Raw genomic sequence first — 19,405 nt, 5'->3', positions numbered from 1 at the left:
TGACTGTATAATAACAGTCACGGTTAATTACAGGGAGTGTCGGGGGACAACAAAGGGCCGGATCGAGCATCGTCATCATCACTACCGCCACCGCTGCCGCCACAGTCGTGCGTAAAGCCGGTATTGTCGTCGCTGCATGGTGCTTAGGGAACAGTGCAAGTCGCTAACAGATGCGCTAATGGGAGGTTTCAATTGCGCAGCAAGGCGAGATATAATCTCCGTGTTAAGACTGATGTATGACAGCAGCAGGGTGACAAAGCGAAGGGAAGCCGTGGAGGAATCACTGCAGTGCAGCAGAGCTGTCAGTCAACAGGCAGAGGAGGTGGTGCACACATAAGGGCGACTACCAGCTGAATTTAAGGCTTTTATGGTGTCCCTTTAATGTCGATTCATATCAGGATATGAGCCTGTGTGTCTCACATCAGGATCTTTGTCATTCCCTCATCCCCACAGTAGCCAGTTTATCTGCGCAACAACGGAGATGTCCACTGATCTGGCGCCTCAGACACAGTCCAAGGCGATAATCTAACTATGTTCACCTCAGATTTAATCATAACCCTAAAACATGACTTATTTTAAGCTCCAGTTTTTATTTATAGACAGCCTAAGAGCTTTTTCTAAGCTGCACTCGCCCTGTTATTTCCTCCTGTTTGACGCATCGCCCCCGCTTTACCTTGCGCTTTTGTGCTGCGTACCGCATCCTTTCTAGCCATGGTATCTCAACAAACCGGGGCTCCTCCACGACATTATGAAGACAAACCTGTTTCAGAAACAACCCCTCTACGCAATCTCACTATCACACCCCCTTCTCATGGGCCCACATCCTCAAAATACACACGAGCCTGGTCAGATGCGGAGAGAGAGAGCGGCTGTGTCTGCCTCTCCCTCCTCCCTCGTCCATCAGCATTTAACGGCGCATCGTTTCCACCAATCTGTGCAGCGAGAGGACCACCCCAACCCCTGAACCTGAATCTACCCGCCCTGCCCGCTTATAAATACTGCTTGAATCACACCGGCAAGTCTTGGTCGTCAGAAACGCTCAGGGTTGCAGCAGAACATCCCCCTTCGTCTTATCCCCCTCATCGTTTCTCTGTTTTTTAAGAAAATCTCACGCCATCATCCATTTTCACTCTCATTCTTCCCCCCTTTTTTCCGAACTGTAGTTGTTTTTGCGGCCAGTTGCATGCATTTTTCGTCTCCCAAAATGGTTTGCGAGACTAAAATTGTTGCGGACGAACACGATGCTATACCTGGGACCAAAAAAGAGTCGATCATGTGGAGCTCTCCTCCGTCCAGCGCGGCTCTGAACCCCGCCGAAGCCAAGGATGTGAGGAAAGATGCGGTTTTTATCCGCGAGTTCGAGCGCGGGGATCAAGAGGAGGTGCGGCGCATCTTTTACGAGGGTATTATGGAGAGGATACCCAATACGGCGTTTAGGGGGCTCAGGCAGCAGCCCAAGACCCAGTTTTTATATGCTCTTCTGACAGGTAAGTACCACCATTACCTTGCATATTGCATCCCGGATTACTTATTCCTATGTTAGCTCTCAGACACACTTTTCTAACCCTAAAGACAACTTCACCATTATCCCTAACATCCAGGATTTATGTCCAAGAGCACATCGCATTGTAGGATAATATCTCAGCGCTTTCTCTTGGTGTTTGCAGTTTGATTTATTTAAAGAGGTTGTCTTAAATCCCTCACATCTCTCAGCACAAGCCGGCCCTGTAGGCGATGCACAGTGAAGTTAAAATCTGTTGCAGCGCCACAGTGTGCCGACGCGGCTCCCTTTCCGCCGGCACACACCGGCATGTTGCTCATCATGCAACAATAGGCATGGCCAGGCGCATGATGCACGTGTATAACCGGCGGGCCTGCTTGATGATGTGATGACATGCCGGTGCCGTGAATGAATGAGTGAATGAATTTGAGGATTGGCCCACGGGGTGCGCGCACGTATACCCACATAAAAAGCGCTCCCCCGAGCACCCCCTCCAATACACACACATTAAAATCCCCCGCGGTGCGTGTGCGCGCTCCCCCCTCCGCCTCTGCACAGCAGCCAATGCGCCAGTCATGCACTGATCTCGTTTGGCTTTTGTTGATGTTGCCGGCGCAGATTAACGCCTTATGTATCGTGACCGGCGGCGTTACGCACGTCAAAATCTAACAATCTGTTAAATTCTGAAAATATTGTTTTGGTTTTGGCATGAAAAAGTAGCCTGCTATGTTAATTTGGCTGCAAGGCACACATTATTAAAGTCCTGCCTGTAAACACCCCCAAACAAATTCTATTTCAGTGCGGTCTCTGATGATATTGAAAGTTACAATGCTCCATCAAGTCACTACCCTCTACATTACCGCGCTGCTGTTTGACACCACGCTGGGGTGCAGTGGAGTAAACTAACTACTAGGTTATTGCATGCCACGCAACAACATGCTATGCAGCATCCAGCCTGCTTGTTTGTGTTTCACTGTGCGCCCCCCAGCGTCACATCCGACTAATTACTCCAGTATGGCCTGAACTGGTTTGATGAATTCAACACTAACATGTACTGAAAGTTTTACCCTGTCAGATTTCATGCTCCTGATGTGCCTTACTTCACAGTTTGATGAATGCTGCTTTGCCATTTTGTGTCTCTCTTTGAAAATGTTCATATTGTGACAGAATTTGATGCTTCACTTATTGATGCTTACAAGATGTCATGTTACCTCTGCTCTTTTGTTTCTGTGTCTGTGTGGGGTCAAATTCCGCCAAAATCAAACATGTGATTCTCTTTTCTGACAGGTTTCGTTTATTTTTCTTCCATTTCTCCATAGTAATGTGCTTTTTCGTGACCAAATCCGTCACGCTGACCTGCTGCACGCCCCTCATTCTCATGGGTGCGCGCTACTACTACAGCAGGAAAGTTATCCACAGTTATCTGGACCGTGCTCTGCACACGGACATGGCTGACATAGAGGCGTATTACATGAGACCCACAGGTAAGACGAGGGAGAAACGCAGCTGTTCTTGCTAATAATGAGATAAATTCACATTGTCTACTTTGTCAGTTGGCAATGCTCCTCCACCAGTGCTGATTTTATAAAGGAAGGTATAAGGTATAAAAGCAGTCATTCCTGCTTTAAAAAGTTACGGCCTGACTTTGCTGCAGCTGGAAGGATAAAAGACAAACACCCTGAATAACTACATGAAAGGCAGTATGACTTACACATACTTGAAACTGTGAAACTAGCTGAGAGTCTTCAGGCAATCCAGAGGCAACTCATCAAATATGCAGGTTCTCTCTTTGCTTCCCTTCTCTTGCACCCTCCTTTCCCACCCCTCCTCCTCCTCATCTCTTTCTCCTCTCCTTCCCCCCACTTGCTTCCTCTCTGAGCTCCACTTGGTCACGGCCAAGGAGGGGGGCTATTGATCGCGTGGGGGAAACTGCTGATACACTTTCTGCAGTACGCTCGGTGTCGGCAAGGCTCATTTCCTCCACTAAAGCTTCTAATTGGGAAAATCAATCCACCTCTAGTGTCAGCTCAAACTAATCATTCCCTCCAGGAGTCAAGTTTTGGGTGTGAGCGAACCAAAAACACACTGCCCCTGTGACTTCTTGGGCACATTTATCCCCTGTTAACCCAAACCACGTGGCCGATATAAAAAGCAGGTGTTAGTTAAGCCAGTCAATTGCCCTCCCATTGTCTCTTTCTTTCTGACAGTGTGCCCTCCGGCCTGGTAATCCACTGCATGCACAATTGCAATTTAGCATTCCCATTATTGCTGCAGGGCCGAGATGGTTTAGAGGGGGTCAGGCACCACTGCTCTTGGACAATGCTAATGATTATATCCATGTGAACTGAATGGGCCCACGGGGACGGACACCTGGGCACCAACGTGCAGTCCTGATGGAGAGGCACCTCTCATGTCTCTGTCATTTGTTGTAGTGTGTGTGAAGTGTGTACAGAATGGCATGTAACATGTGGGAGTGTGTGACAATGTGCGGAGTGCAACACTTAAAGGCCCTGGAGACATATTATCTCCATCAGCTCTTTATTCTCAGTGATGGCGTCCCCCATGAACACAATATTTTCTTCCAAAGTTAGAACAGTTTTTGGTATTTTACTCGGGGGATCTCTACTTTGTTTTTTTGTGCACTTCTCTCTGGTTTGAAGTGGGCGGGGCTCAGTTGGAAAAGTGATGTCATGTACTTCCATGTGCCATTTAGAATTTAGCAGCATTTGGATCAAAATCTGATGACAGTTGAGGAGTCTTATGTTGATAACTGAACCAATCAAACCTGACCAAGCTGAGTTTTTGACTTTTGACTTCAACTGTTGAAGGGTTACTCCATTTTTTTCCCAACTTGGACCCTAATTTTCCATGTTTTTGTGTTTAAGTGACTAATGGAGACAACAGTTTCTTAAATTGGCCACAGCCGGCAGCAATGAAACAGACCATTTGGGGCATGTTCACAATGTCAATGTACGACCACTAAAAGTATTTTTTTTTGCCACTGACAGGCTCAGATTGTTGTTGCAGTCTGACAACATTATGGGAAGGATCCCTACAGAGATAGACCTTTCTGTTTAAGAGTAAGATCCTTTTTGTTTAACCAGAAACAGCCCTGAAGTTGCTAATGTCAAACCCCACCAGACTCCATTTAAATAAACAGTGATTTTAGTGTGTATAGAGGCAGCATATTTTCACATCTAACTGAGTGAATTAAGGGTTTATTTTAACCACACCAGAGTTGATGATTGTTGGAACAGTGGTAAGACAAACCAAGACATTTTTTGTGAGTTTCATTTTGTGTCTGTCAGCTTTGAATTAAGTTTGATTGACAATGATAAAATTACTGTTTATTTAAATAGAGTCTGGTGGGTTTGGTGATGGTAATTCTGGGTGTGTCCCTGGTTAAATAAAAAGGATCTTATTCTCAAACAAAAAGGTCTATCACTGTAGGGATCCTCTTTAGAATGTTGTCACAATTTGAGCCTGTCAGTGGCAAAAACAAGCACTTTAAGTGGACGTACATTGACGGTGTCAACATGCCTCAAGTGGTTACATTACAGCCTGTTTCGCAGGTGCTGGCTGCAGCATTCTCATTCAATACTGGACCATTTTTAAAAAATTGTTGTTCCCATTGGTCATATAGACACAAAAACATGGGAAAATAGGGTCCAGGCTGAAAAATACCAAACTTACTCTTTAATAAATAATATCAAAGGATTTTTCCCCAAAACTTTAACTTTGATTTTTAGACATGAATATTTAATGTAGTGAGAATATTTGAAACTGAGCTTTCCTGGATTTTAAGCTTTTAATTTGTCAATTGGAGAACCAATGGGAGCTCCAAAATCAACCAGGAAATCTTTTTGCCATTTGTTAGCTTGCTAGCACTAATAAAACAAGACGACTGATTCAAAGGAAACGTGTAAGAGTGACATTCCTGAACGCGAGGTTGAAAATCAGTCTCGTACTGCAGAGCTAGAATGAAGTGAATCATCTAAACTGCACTGAAACAATATGTTTGGTTGTGTTTGCTCATCTGTCAAACAAGCAGAGCTGCAAACACAATCTCAGATCACAGCGTCCAGTATGAACACTGTTTAGGCATACTGTAGGAACAAGTCAAACAAGTTGGAAATTGACTTGAAATGGAAAGGAATTATCTCTGTAATACTGAGGGCAGGCTGAGGATGAAAAGTAAATACGGATAACATTTAAGATGAGCATAACAGGTCTCAAGTCTTTGCACTCAAGTCCCAAGTCAAGACAGGCAAGTCCTAAACTTTGAGTTTCGAGTCCCAAACAAGTCAAATGCACTTTTCTCCAAATGTAATGCCATTTAACAACAAGGTGATAATCAGTTAAATGTACAAAAACCACAAATAAATTGAAGGGAAATTGAAGTGAAATTAATTGACACGTACCCCACTTTTTAAATAACATACTTTGTAATTTTGGGGCTTGGGGGAATGTATGAAGTAATTTTAAAGTCAAGACGCTGAAGTAAAAGTGAAGTCAAGAGTCATTGGTGTTTCAATCCTAGTCGAGTTGCAAGTCTTTTTTTTTTTTTTTTACATTTTATCAAGTCTAAAGTCATTGAATTTGTGACTTGAGTCGACACCTCAGTATAATAGAAACAATAATGACCGGTTAATGTCTGTTCCAGGTGGGAGGTGTGGGTATGAGAGGGAACATTTGGGAGTTTGTGTCTGAAAAAGCTTTTGAAAGGAGGCAACTTGAGGACTGTGTGTAAGATGTTTGTGTGTGTGTCTTTGATGGCATGAAACGCTTGAGGCTTCATCTAAAACATAGTTTCTAAACAGTGTTAGATGTCTTGGTGTGATAGATGATCAACTGGAATATCACAGAGGTTAAGGAGGTTTTTACAGGGAGTCGAATTATGCGCAGAGGTCTCTTCCTCTCCAAAACAACCATTAAAAACACTGATTAAAGCAGTTTCACGTTAAGAAATCAGTGTTTTTCCAATGCTCTCATTACAGAGGGGCAATTAACTACGAAGGTTAAGGTAAATTAGAAGTTATCGAAAACAAAACGATTCTTATTTTTAGGTGATTAAACACCAAAGAAAACATACTTATTATGTTATATTCCATTTCTGCCAATGTATCCCCCTAAATCCTACACACTGGGCCTTTTAAGACAGAGAGGAAGGGGTAGAAAGGGGGAATACATTCCCTCAGTTATCCACTCTTTACATTTTGTTTTTGTGAATTGAATAAACCTTAATAAGTGGACACTGACCAGGCACTGCGTGGATAATAGAGGAAGACTAACTGAGCTGATTGGAGCCACATATCCCTGTACACATGGAACAACTACACCAATCAATACTCTTATCTCCTCTGTGTGTGTGTGTGTTGTGATCACTCACTCTGCTGCTACTTAAGGCCAGATGTCACCTCTTTCATTTGTCACATAATAAAGTGTGTGTGTGTGATTGTGTGTGTGTGTAGGCAGAGGGGCCATAAAGCACAGTGAGGGAACAATGGCTGGTGGTATAAATATATACGGCTGTACAAAAAGAGATAAAAGCTAGTTTTCTGACATGGCTTTGTGCGGACATTGATCCTTATTGAATTTAATTTTGTAACGCTCAGTTTGAAATGAAATGTAAGTGCTTGCAAGTGAGATTTAGTACAACTCTTCATTTCTAAAAGTCCATTATTCAGATTGAACAGTTCAATAAAAGCTAATTAACCCAATTAAAATACAACATCTGCTGGCACAAATCTCTTTGTACACTCCGACTTCTCCTTCATTCATCCAACTGTCTTTCCTTTGATGCGATAAACCAATAATGACTCAATGTGGTAATCAATATGTCCACCAATGGTCTGTTAACAGCTACAGTGCCTTTGCTGAAAGAAACTGTGAAAGAAGATGAAATACTTTAATTGACTGAAAGTATTTATCTCAGAGAAAACTGTCTCCTCCTCGTACAGCACTCATCTAATCTCTTAGCACTTTTGCACTGAACAATAATTTGCACTTATATTTATCCATGTGGATGTGTCATCAGATAAATGGGCGCATGATTCAGACAGACCTTTAAAGAAAAATCTGATTTTGTCACACTTAAACTAGTACTGAGTCATATTGAAACTAGTGGAACTACTTGTAAGAAAACCACAGCTTGTGTTGCATTTGGCAGCGGCTGGCTGTGTAAAGAACTTCACTAAATTCGGCTGATCAGCCTATACACACTGTGGTGATCGAAGCCAAATAAGATGCTTGTCTTTGGGTTGCCTGTGTGCCAAACTTGACTCCATCTGTTGAAATGGAGTCAATTGTGCTGACAAAACATGACTTGTTTGGTTCGTTGCAGTTTTGTTGTGTATAGAAATATATATCATATTTCAGTTTCTAATTCAACATTTAATTCCCACATATAACCTAAGAGCATATTTATGAGAAAAAAATCTAAGGATTTTGGTTTTGTGCACACTAATGAACATGCTAGATGTCTTGGGCTACCAAGCTACCACTTTTTTCCCGACCTTCCTGCGCATCAGTAAGCAACTCAAATATTTAAAGGGACAACAGTCCATCCCAACATCCCAAATCCATATTTTACCTTATCTTTTTTACCTTACCTGTAGTGCTGTTTATCAGTTTAGATTATTTTGGTGTGAGTTGCTGAGTGTTGGACCTTCTTGTGAGCTCTTTAATGTAGGAACTATTTTCTTTTTACCGAACTACAACCCGCAACTGCTTCACTGCACAGAAGTGAGCATAGGGTACTGGTATTGTTTAAGAAGTACCCTAAAAGAAATACCAATACCAATAGAGTGCTTCATCTGATATTTTTTTCTGCTTCATTCAACACTTGTCATGTGAACAGAAGCATTTGATTATTTACTACAATTACTTTCGAATGCTCAGCATGCTGAACTGCCAACTCTGCAAATACACTGTGCTCAACATCACTGTACCACAGACTGTATGGATTGTAGCTACAGCAGTAGTGGACCAATCACACGTAGCATTAAAATGAATGCTTGCTGTGATTGGCTGCAAGCAAAACCATACAAATAGTCATTTTTTCTAGACCTTTGTCTTGAATTCAGGTATCGTTTGACTGGAGAAGTTTCAATACCACTTGGTACCACTCTGGTTACTAAGGTTCATACCTTAAAGGTACGGAGTATCAATACCGGGCCCTAAGGAAGCAAATATCTCCTCAAGGACAAGAGGCTCATGCTTGTGACAGCACGAAATGTTAACAGTAATAGCATCCTGGTTGGCTGAGCTGTAATGAGCTCAGTGGTGCTAGGTGAGTTAGCAGTAGATGCATGCTTTCTTCTGCATGGTGATACAGTTGGTGGGTGAAGTTACATAGAAAGAAAATAGTTCCTACATGAAACTGCTCACAACAAGGTCTGTGGGTTATCCTAAGTAACTCGGTCATGATTTCTGTAAAGAGACATTGCTGTTGAGTTTTTCAAATGTATTTTTTTGCACTTTGAGCACCACAAGCCGAGTGCCATCTAGTTCCATTATTCTGGAGAGAAGGCAGACATCTCTACGGCTGATATCTCCAACACTCGGCAACTCACACCAAAACAATCTAGACTGATAAATATAAATAGCTCTACAGGTAAGAGATAAAACATGTGTTTTTGATTTGGGGGTGAACTGTCCCTTTAAGTCTACCTCTTATGCAGACACTTTCTAGGCAAGAGCAACAAACACCAGCTTTGTGAATGTGATCGCTTATGGCACTTTCTCGGTTGTACTAACTTGCACCAGTGATTCTCTTCGTATTGAGGGTCTGGTTCATGTCAGCACCTATCTCGTCAAATAGTGTTGTTCAGTTATCTCACAGGAAATGGATGTTTATGAATTACAGCTAACATTACTGCAACTCTCCGTCAACTAATCCCAGAGGGCCAAAAGGACGCCGAAAGCCGGTCGTATTTTAAACAGCTTTTCTGCAAATCAGCTGTAAACACAGAAAGGTTTCCTCTCATGTTCAAGCAGCAGGCGGACTACGTACCTCCCTCCCTCACACTCTTTACTTGCTCGATCACTATAGGTCACTCTGAAGCAGTTTAATGCCTAAAAAGTGAATTTAATATAATGAGGGCGACACACTGAGCCAAATCCTCCCTGGCTGTAAGAGATACCCACTCAGTAATACTGGCTGTTTAATGAGGCTTCATGACCACTGCAGGGTCTCATCAATGCAGGAGACATTATAAAAACCTGTCGGTCAGGCTCATTGTGGCTCTGTGTGTGTGTGTGTGTGTGTGTGTGTGTGTGTGTGTGTGTTGAGCTTCCTCCACCGGTACCTGCTGTGCTTATTTTAGCTCTGAACGACAGAAGAGGCAGTCAGACAGAGGGAGAGGGAGAACGTGTGAAGGAAGGGAGCTGGATAGAAAATGGGGGCATCTGGGGGAGGAGTGTGTTCCTCAGCTACATGATATATTTCGTGTGTGTGTGTGAGAAATAAACAGTTTGCTTGTTAGCACACAGACAAAGGGATCTCCTGGGTATATTTCTGACTCCTCAGCGCCTCAGATTAATAAAGCATCCTTCTTTCTATTCTTTCCTCTCCTGTCCCTCCCTCCTGTTGCAGTTTGAGCCAAAGCATTTTTTCTCTGTCTCCCACCTGTATCGCTCCTTCTCCTCCTCTTCCTCTCTATTTCTCATCTGCGCCGAAGGTGCAGAGGAGGTGCTGCAGTGGCCAACTGGGTTATCCATCATCCTGGTACAGAGGAAGTGATGCTTCCTCCCAGCCAAGGAAACAGCCTTCAGTGTCTTTCATAAACCTGAAAGAAAGGTAGAAAAATGTAATTTACTATCCTTTCGTTCATTTATCAGTGGCAGCAGACAATTACATCACCAGGGGAAACAGCGAGCCTGGCTCTCTCTAACTCTCTGGCAGAGAGTGAATAAGGGTTTTTCCCAAAATGCCAAACTATTCCTTTAACCATGAGGCTAATACGCAACAATAGATTAAAGCTGAATTATTAATTCCCTGATAGTTGATGCACATAATTCTCGATGATCACCACTCCAAATTCAAACTTTGTTAATATTCAACCTGGACCCTATTTCCCCACGTTTTTTTTTTTTTTTTTTTTGTCTCTGACTAATTTTTTCAGTAGGTCAGGTATTAAGCCATTAAATTCCCAGCCTGTCACAATGTTAGCCATGTTGCCCTTTACGTCACAGGCTGACTCTGCTGTTCTCAGCCTGAACATACTGAGAAATTGGAGAAGTCACTAGTCCATAACTTCAGCTGTACGCTTCTGGTACATGAACACGTGTATCTTTGTCATCTGTTCGGCATTTTGAGGAAGCAGAGCCACTCATTAATAATGCATTGCAGTCTCACTACCCTTTTGTTTCACAATCTGCTAAAATCAATACTGAACAAAGACAGTCACTGCAAAGAGTAGATGACGTGTCAACTGCAGCTTCATTAATTGCAGCATTGTGCATTTTCTCACTATCTCTGGTGACCAATCACAGCGCTTGATCACGGCAGAACAAGCAATCTAAAGCCTGCTATTGATAGGTGTGTGATGACTTCTTGTGAGCTATATAGATTAAAAGTGATTTCTGCAGTTTGAGCCAAATGAGCTTGGTCCTGATTTACACAGGAGCAGCAGAAGTCGGTCCGGGTGTAATAGGTTAGAGTCACATTTTGCAGGTTGGTGTAAAGGCGGGGGAGGGAGGGGCTCAGGCTGTAGTGGGAGCAGTCATGTGAGCAATGGCATACACACAGTAGAGTGTAGCATGTGTGTAAAATGTGCACATGTAGCTGCATGCTTGCATACAGACAAACGTGTGGATGCGCTGATGGGTAGGAAGGTAGTAAAACCAAAAGATGATGAGTTCCTCTGAGCTAATGGAGATGTAACAGGAAAGGGTGCATGGTGTGTGAGTTAAGTGTGACACCACGCAGGTCAATGCATCACTCTCCCCTGCACACTGGATTTAGCTTAAAGGCCAAGCTGTTGGTCAAGGCCTCTTCAACTGTATCCAGGCTTTAACACACATTAATTATTCATTTTCTGTAATTGCACGGTTGTGTGTTTGTGTGCACATCTGGAGAGTGTGTCCTGTGTCTGACGGTCACCTCCGTTCATCCTCATTTGTCCGTGACGGAAGAAGAAACTGCTGATGCGCGGGGTTACACATGACAGGCTAATCCATACTCTCTGCATGCTCTCTGACCTGAGGTGTGTATGTGTGTGTATGTGCGTGTGTTTGTGGAAAGGCATGAGGCAGGGTGCGTGTGTACATCAAAATAACCTGAATCTATGCTTTTCTCTTGTAGTAGCGGATCCTTGTTCACTCCTTACCCACGGGCTGCAGCTGCCTGTCTAGATGCTGTGAAGCTAAAGCATCCATCGAGGCTTTTGGGGCATGAATATATTAAAGGGTGTGTTTGGCATTTTCAACCTGGACACTCTTTCCCCATGTTTTTGTGTCAAAGTGACTAACAGCAACAACAGTTTTTTAAATTGGTCCAGTAGCCCTCTCGCTCGATACTGGACCGATTTAATAAACTGTTGTTCTCATTAGTCAAACAAAAACATGGGAAAATAGGGTCCAGGTTGAAATATACCGAACTTACCCATTACAAAGCTGCTTCTGGTCCTATAGGAGGCCATGTGACAGTCAAAGCATATTATATGTGTCTCTTTTACAACACAAGACACAAACTATGTGGTAAAAATTGATTGTTGGGATAGAAATGAGTGCTCTATTATAACCCAGTGTTGCATCACATGTATACTACTGGAAATATCACCACTAGCAGCAATGCCTACTTGCTGTTTAATGGCTGGTAGAGTCAGATTAATCATGCAATGATGCAACAGTTTCAGCTCCTGAAACATAAATCACTGGTGCTTAATGTGCCCTGCAGCAATGATTCACATGCTGTGGAGACATATAAAATAACACATAAAAAAACATAAATTCACTGGTTAATTAATAGTAGACCACTAAACACAGAGGACAGAGTCAAGCCACTTATGAGCTTTCGTCAAGGCTTACACCCACAGGGTGCTCGAGACAGAGAAGTCAACGACAGCTCAGTGAGGCGGCGTCTAGACTGAACGCCTATCGAATGAATTAGGCCTCTAGGTTTCATCTGAAGGAAAAGAGAATAATCTCGTTAGACACCATAAAACTATCCCTGTGTGTGTGTGTGAGTGTGTGTGTGTGCGATTTTTCGGCTCTTATACGGGGTTCATATCACAACATCAGCCGGTATTTAACACTCCCACACACATGCACAGAGCCATAATATCCTTGTGAAGTAGTTAAAGAAATTAGATCTGTCACATTAAGAATACCGCAATCATATTTTTGCTTGTGTGAGAATCGTTACGAATGATTTCCAGAGCTCTTCCTCTCTTTCACTCGCTGCCTTGATTTATTTCTTGTCTTGAGATCATCTGTATTCTTCAGGTCCCCTCCCCCTCTGTAATAATGGTAGATTTTCTGTCCTCCCTCCCCCCGTCGTGTTTGCATGCCCTCGCAGTAATAATGGATCCTTTCAGGCTCATCACTATTACTGTTAACACAGATGCCTCGCCTCTCTCCTTCTCTGCTCACTCACTCTTTCTCTCAGAAAGGACAGATGAATGACTTGTTCTTCTTCTTCACTGTCCCGCCTTTCCTCTCTTTTTCAAACTCCTTTTTCTGAGTGAGTAAACTCATTCATACGACTCTCCAGCCTCAGTTACACACACTTAAACATGGATGGCGCACTGTATTAATACTATATTAAGCTCTGCTCTTCAGCAATGAGCTGCTGTGTTGGAGCAACAGGGGGTTCAGTGACTTGCTTCGAAGCACAACAGGAAAATATTGAGGTCTTTTTGGGCTTTTTCATTTCCTCTCCAATCAATCTTGTGGTGACATGAAGGACTAACAGCTTCCCCCTCCTGAACTGTATAAGTACTAGAGATGGAGGTAGATGGGAGTGGGAGGAAAGATATGAAAGAGAGAAATTAGCTTCGTCCAAAGATATCAACAATTCCAAAACCTTACAGTACGATTACAACTTGAGGTAAGGATGGACATTTTGATCTTGATATTCTTGGCAACTCTCATACTTCCCCCCACAACAGACAGGTAGAATACTATCTCTACCCATTGTTCATTCTTATGACAACCTGCCAAACTCTGAACACACCTTATCTACGACAGAGGACCCGTCATGTCTATCTAGAGAGGAAAAATCTAGTCTTGCTCATCCCACTCTCTCTGTATCTGTGAGGCTGTACTTAAACACAGTGATGCTTTGAGCTAAATGCTAACATCAGCCAGTATGCTAACTTACTGAGAGTGGTCATCATTTCAACCGGTCAACATGTATTAAGATATTTTTGAAAACAGATATTTTCCTATATGTTTTGACGTCTCGTCCACATGCAAATGGAGTTTTTTAATACTATGTGTGGGAAGCATTCACAATGACATCATCTCCTTAATTCACATGTGTCAGCTGTTGCTTTGTGCGATGAGTATGCGACAGGAGCAATTACAACAATAGTGGATTACTGGTTTGTCAATGTTTTGTCCACACTGCTTGGTCAAATGACTACTTCACACTAAACTTAGCTCTGGTGGACCACCTAATGAACAAACTAAGCCCTCCTCAGCACCCAGTGTTATTTGATCTCCCAGAAACTACGGTTTTGAATCAGGCTCGGTTGAAGCAGCAGATGGTGGGACAATTTTGAAAGTGCTATTGTTGTCAGTGAGGAGCGTAAGGGAAACTTTCGCATGCCCAGAACATCACTGGTAACGTTGAGTGAGTTCAACGATATTTATATCGAAAGAATTAATGGTTATTAGATCTCTGTCGTTTTGTAAAAGATAACGTTCGCCTGTACCCTATAATGTCTTCGTAATAAGAGAAGACTGCAGAAAACAGCTAATGATGGCCAGCTTTCAGAGTTGTTTTGCTATGTAGTGTGTACGGAGGGGGGAATGTCCCTTTTTAAGAATATCTGTATACATGTCAACAAGGTCTAATGCAGACCGGGAGCAACAAGCTAACGTTAGTCCCGCTCCTAGCAGCAAAGAGCCCACTGATGTAATGTTAGCACGAGCAAAACCACCTGCAGCTACCGCCACCGCTGGTACGGAGAAGACCATTAACGAACCACCTTATGACCCTACTGATACAGACACCAACATGAGATTAAGAGCAGTACTTGCGGGGCATTGGTAGCTTAGTGGTAGAACAGGCGCCCCATGTACAAGGCTGTTGCCACAGCGGCCCGGGTTCGACTCCAGCCTGTGGCCCTTTGCTGCATGTCACTCCCTCTCTCGCTCCTCCTTTCATTAGTTTTGCAGGTATATAATGAAAAACCAAATTATCGGACAAGCTGAAATTTTGACCTGATCACAGCTCTTGATTGAAAGTTAGTATAATTTGTCCTGAGGATAGTTTGTCCACCAGGGCAAACTTTACATCAGTTGTTGAGACATGACGCTAAAAACCACAAATAAAACCTGCTGGTGTCGCTAGAGGGAAAGTCAGGTGATCATCAAAGTCATTAGGATTCACCCTCTGAGGACCATGAATGAATCCATCCTACAGTTGTTGGGATATTTCAGCCTGGAACAAAGTGTTGGGCCGACTGACCGACCGATTGACATGGTCATCCCCAGAGTCATGCTGCTAGCATGGCTCAAAAGCTTTAATTAATCCATTTCATATTCCAGAGTATCACACAAAGATGCAGTTAGGAGTTAAGTGCCTCGCCCTGGAGAGGTTTTATAATGGCTGGTGAGGAAAACAGGGGCCTAATTAGAGTAACTTCCTGTGTCTAAAATCACAATTTATGATGTAATTTAGGATTTTTGATATTACAGAAACATGTTTCCTAACTGCACGTAGGAATAAAACGTATCTTAGAGCTGGAATTTAACTATTACAGAACAATTTCCCAAGTTAGCAATCCTAAATTAGGATGGTTTGGACCCTGCCCCAATGGCAATGACAATGAAGATGGGAAACAAAATGAACTCCAAAATATAATGATCGAAAGGCAACTTTAGCCATATGATGACGATTTAAATTTCCCAGAACATGCACTAATGGGTATATATCGACTGCTAAGACCATTAATTTTGATTCTGATCAATGTGCTACGTCAGGCTCTGGGGAGGCCTATAAGAAGGTATTGGGCTCTGCCAGTGGTTGACTGAAGGTTCAGATTTGTCTTTAACATCCTTCATCTTTCAACTCCTTGTAGCTAAAATTGAACACTTGTCTTTTTTTTTTTTTTTTTTTTAAATCCATGATAAAAAGCTCGCTAGCCAGTGCCAAGTGAGAGCTATTGATATTATGGCTTATTCATCTTGAGTAGCCTACTGGTGCACTCTAATTGAAGATACAAGAAGTCTTGTGTACAGTCTAAAGATAGATACAGGCATGAAAAGAGGAGGGTCGATTGATGAATCGAATGTACAGTTATAGTCAGGATTCTTTAAGATGAGATGAGATAGGGGGTCTGAGACAGGATAGGGCACAGTCATGAGTGTAGGAATTGCTTCTGTACAGTAATAGGAATACAGGATATTTACTATCTTTGAGACCTACGTTCAGGGCTGTCCCCTGAAAGTTGGAGATTTGAATCATCAGTCAGAGACAACTCAGTCAACTGGGATTGCTTCAAGTAGAGCAGTTGGTTTTTCTTTCGCACCATAAGGCTCTCAGACAACGTTATCTTCTGTTTTTGCTTAGAAGTAGTGAATTTACAGCTCACAGCAACATAATGCGATGCAGTCTCTGGCTTTTGTTTGATACTGTATCTAGTGTCAGCAAAAAATGCTGTACACTTCTGATCTGTCATTAGCGTAGTTGGCTTGTTTGCTATATTACATAAATGTCGCTGTCACACTGAACATCGTCGAAAATTTTTAATGAACAGCCAAGTCTGATTTGACTGAGTCAAGTACAGCCCTGCTCAAGTTAAGATTGGACAAGCAGTAAGATATTTTTCAATAATGAGGCCCCAAGAGAGTGTCAATCCTTCAAGTGCCTTACATTTCCCAAGTCAGTCTTGGGATTCCAAATGGCGACCCAATATGCAGCACACAGTATGCCTTAAAGCACCCCTTATTTTTGATCAAAGATGACATTTCAGTTGTAGATGTACAGACTCTATGTAATTCTAGAGCATCTTAATCTTATATATATTGCCTTTCGGAGCATAAGATTACACCTCCTCCTCTAACTCTCTCTCTCTCCCTGTTGTTCTTTCCATTTCTCTCAGTGTCTGTTCTATCTCCAGGAAGTGCGGTTCCAGGCAGGAATAATGATAGCTCGCTAAATCCATGTAGTTTAATAGTTTGATAGCAGCATCAGCCTCAGCAGATGCGATGCTCCTTGAGCAGTTATGTCAGGAAGCTTAGAGGTCAATATACCCTGCTGAGCTTTCACAAGAAAAGCAGAGTCAGAGGGGGAGGAGGGGCAAAGAGAGCTTTTTTCTAGTGTTGTTTATTGTCCCATGTCAAGTATTTTTGAGACAGAGAGTTAAGTAATACACAGTCAGATGGGCGAGATAAGCAGAGGGATAGTTGGTGTGCGTGCTTTCCTGTGCTGTCCTCATTACTGGCACAGGCTCAGTTCAGACAGATGGTCAGGAGGGCTTTACGGAAGTGTATTCCCCCCTCCTACGCCAATGCACACACACGCACACACACACACACACACACACACACACACAAGCATAATAATACAGACAGAGTGCCACAGGAGTTGACACTGCAGGTTTAGCATCTGCCTATGATGAAACATCATTCCATAGAATAAACAAAGGCCACGAGACAATTGACCATTTACAACTTTGTAAATCTGAGTCACGAAGACAATCTCTTTAACAGTCATCCATCAAAGCTCCACATAATTACCTTCATACTTTGTTGGCTCCCAAATGGCAGCAAGAAATGACTGATTGATTGCCTTTTTTTAAGGGTGAAGTACTTTTAGAAATGTCATTGTTTTCTGCAAGTGCATAAATTGCCCATGTGGGTGAAAACAGTAGCCATCTGGGGACCAAGAGGGGAGGTACTGTAAGAACATGGCTGTTGGAGGAAACTGAAGAAACCGTCATATCCCCCTTACATACTGGAATTGGCAATAAAATAAAGGGTGTTTTCGTTTCTTGAAATGTTCAAACATTAGGCTAATTAGAGATGATTTTCCTGTGTAGTATTCACGATTGAATCAAAAGCATTCATGGTTAGAAGGTTTTGTTAACCAAATTTACATTGAACTTCGGAGTGCTGTACTTTGTTTTGTTCAGAAAAACCAGGACTTTCCAATAATCTGGGGAGCTTCAACTCACAATGAAAAAAGTTGTTGTCTTCACTGTTAAAGAACCTCCAATGCCGGTTTATTTTTAGGTCAGGATTCCTTCAGCATTTATAGTTTCAGGAGGGTTTTACCAGGAGTCAAATTTTCTACAGATGTTTCCTTGTCCTCCTTTAAATTGACCCAGTAATGAAACCCAGTCAGGCTGTTCTCATGCACTGTTTGTAAGTAAACCTACAAAAAGTAATGCACCACAATTGGTATATATCGCAAGTAATCATGAGCCAGTAATTTGTGTATAACCCACGTTACTGGAAAGGCTGCCTTCACATGACCAGTTTGCTAATGGGCGTAAAGGAGGAAGGAGTCTCTCTTAAGAGTTAGGTTGTGGTGGTGGACCGGTCAAACAAACACAGGACTTTCCCCCAGGAGACCGGTGTCTGGATCAGTGTGAAACCAAGCGAGCTTTGAGTTATTTTAAGGTACATTTTCACTATGTTTGTTTTTCTAAACAAAAACAACATAACTTTAAATTAAGTACATAACTTTAGAACATAACGTCAGCCGTGGGGCGCTGATTCGTTAGATATCATACGAACCCTTATGGTTGCATTATTGTAAGATATTATACAAACTGTTGTATGAGGGTACTCTGGTACCCGGAGGTCAGGGGGAGCTGCTAGCAGAGCTGCTGCTAATGTAAGCTCAGCCTTTTTTTAGGTGCTCGGCTTGTTTTTCGGGTAAGATTCCTTCAGTGATTATTGTTTACGTTTTTACCATGAGCTGAATAATCTGCAGAGATCTCCTCCTCTCCAAAACAAACAGACCCCCCTGATTTAAGTGATAAAAACACTGAATAAACCAGTTTTACATTAAAATTTCGCCAATGCTCCTCAGCTGCCTCAGGACGTCCAGTGACTTGATACAGTTAGAAAGTAGTTGGCCGGGAATGTTTAAATGTCTGGCTGTCTGGCTGGCGCTTATGGAAAACTCAGTAAACTGCACTGTCATCTGACCTACATTTCCTCAGAGTCAGTGAGCGAGACAAAATTTTGGATTGCTGAAGTTTTCCTACGAGTGTCTGCATACCTGATAGCAGAATTTGATTTGGCCAGACAGGGTGAATCTATAAAGTCTCAGCTAGGCGAACAGGATGCTCTTATGTGTGGTTTCCAGTCATTGGGAGCATTATGACACAGTTAATACAAAAATTCCAACTCCCCATAGACATTAGTGAAACACTGGTTGCAGATAGTCTCCCGGGGATGCCAAACCCCTGTCTAGCTTTCAGGGTGGGGGGGTACTCGGGTTTTCCTGTCACCACAGCAACCTACATATGACAGTTGTTTGATTCAGTAACAGAAGCCTGCGGATCAGCTTAACACAGGCCTGCAGGGGCATCAAATCCCTCCTAACACACAGGACTCCAGCAGAAGCATGATGTTAATGTCACCATGTGTTTGTGTGTGTGTTCTTGACACCGTGTGAGAGTGGGAAATACAACAGGGATAAAGGAGAGAAGAGGTTATGTGTAAAGGCAAGGAGAGTAAGGACACAGAGAGAATTAGGATTCAGAGCTCATGGACAGA

At 42.7% G+C, this 19,405-nt stretch overlaps 1 protein-coding gene across 1 annotated transcript in view; it reads left to right on the top strand.

Annotated features, from left to right (window-relative positions):
* The first annotated feature begins 642 nt into the window (after nucleotides 1-642).
* nat8l (N-acetyltransferase 8-like) overlaps nucleotides 643-19,405 on the top strand; it is a 31,484-nt gene continuing 12,721 nt past the window's right edge. Inside the window, exons 1-2 of the mRNA XM_033651725.2 lie at nucleotides 643-1,487; nucleotides 2,821-2,985. Of these exons, the coding sequence (XP_033507616.1) occupies nucleotides 1,184-1,487; nucleotides 2,821-2,985 (469 nt within the window). The 5' untranslated portion in view covers nucleotides 643-1,183. The remainder of the gene's footprint in view (nucleotides 1,488-2,820; nucleotides 2,986-19,405) is intronic.

Source organism: Epinephelus lanceolatus, chromosome 22, assembly GCF_041903045.1.
Source record: "Epinephelus lanceolatus isolate andai-2023 chromosome 22, ASM4190304v1, whole genome shotgun sequence".
NCBI classification, from domain to species: domain Eukaryota; kingdom Metazoa; phylum Chordata; class Actinopteri; order Perciformes; family Serranidae; genus Epinephelus; species Epinephelus lanceolatus.
The sequence above is the reverse complement of the archived record's forward strand: the minus strand, read 5'-3'. Positions and strand labels throughout refer to the sequence as shown.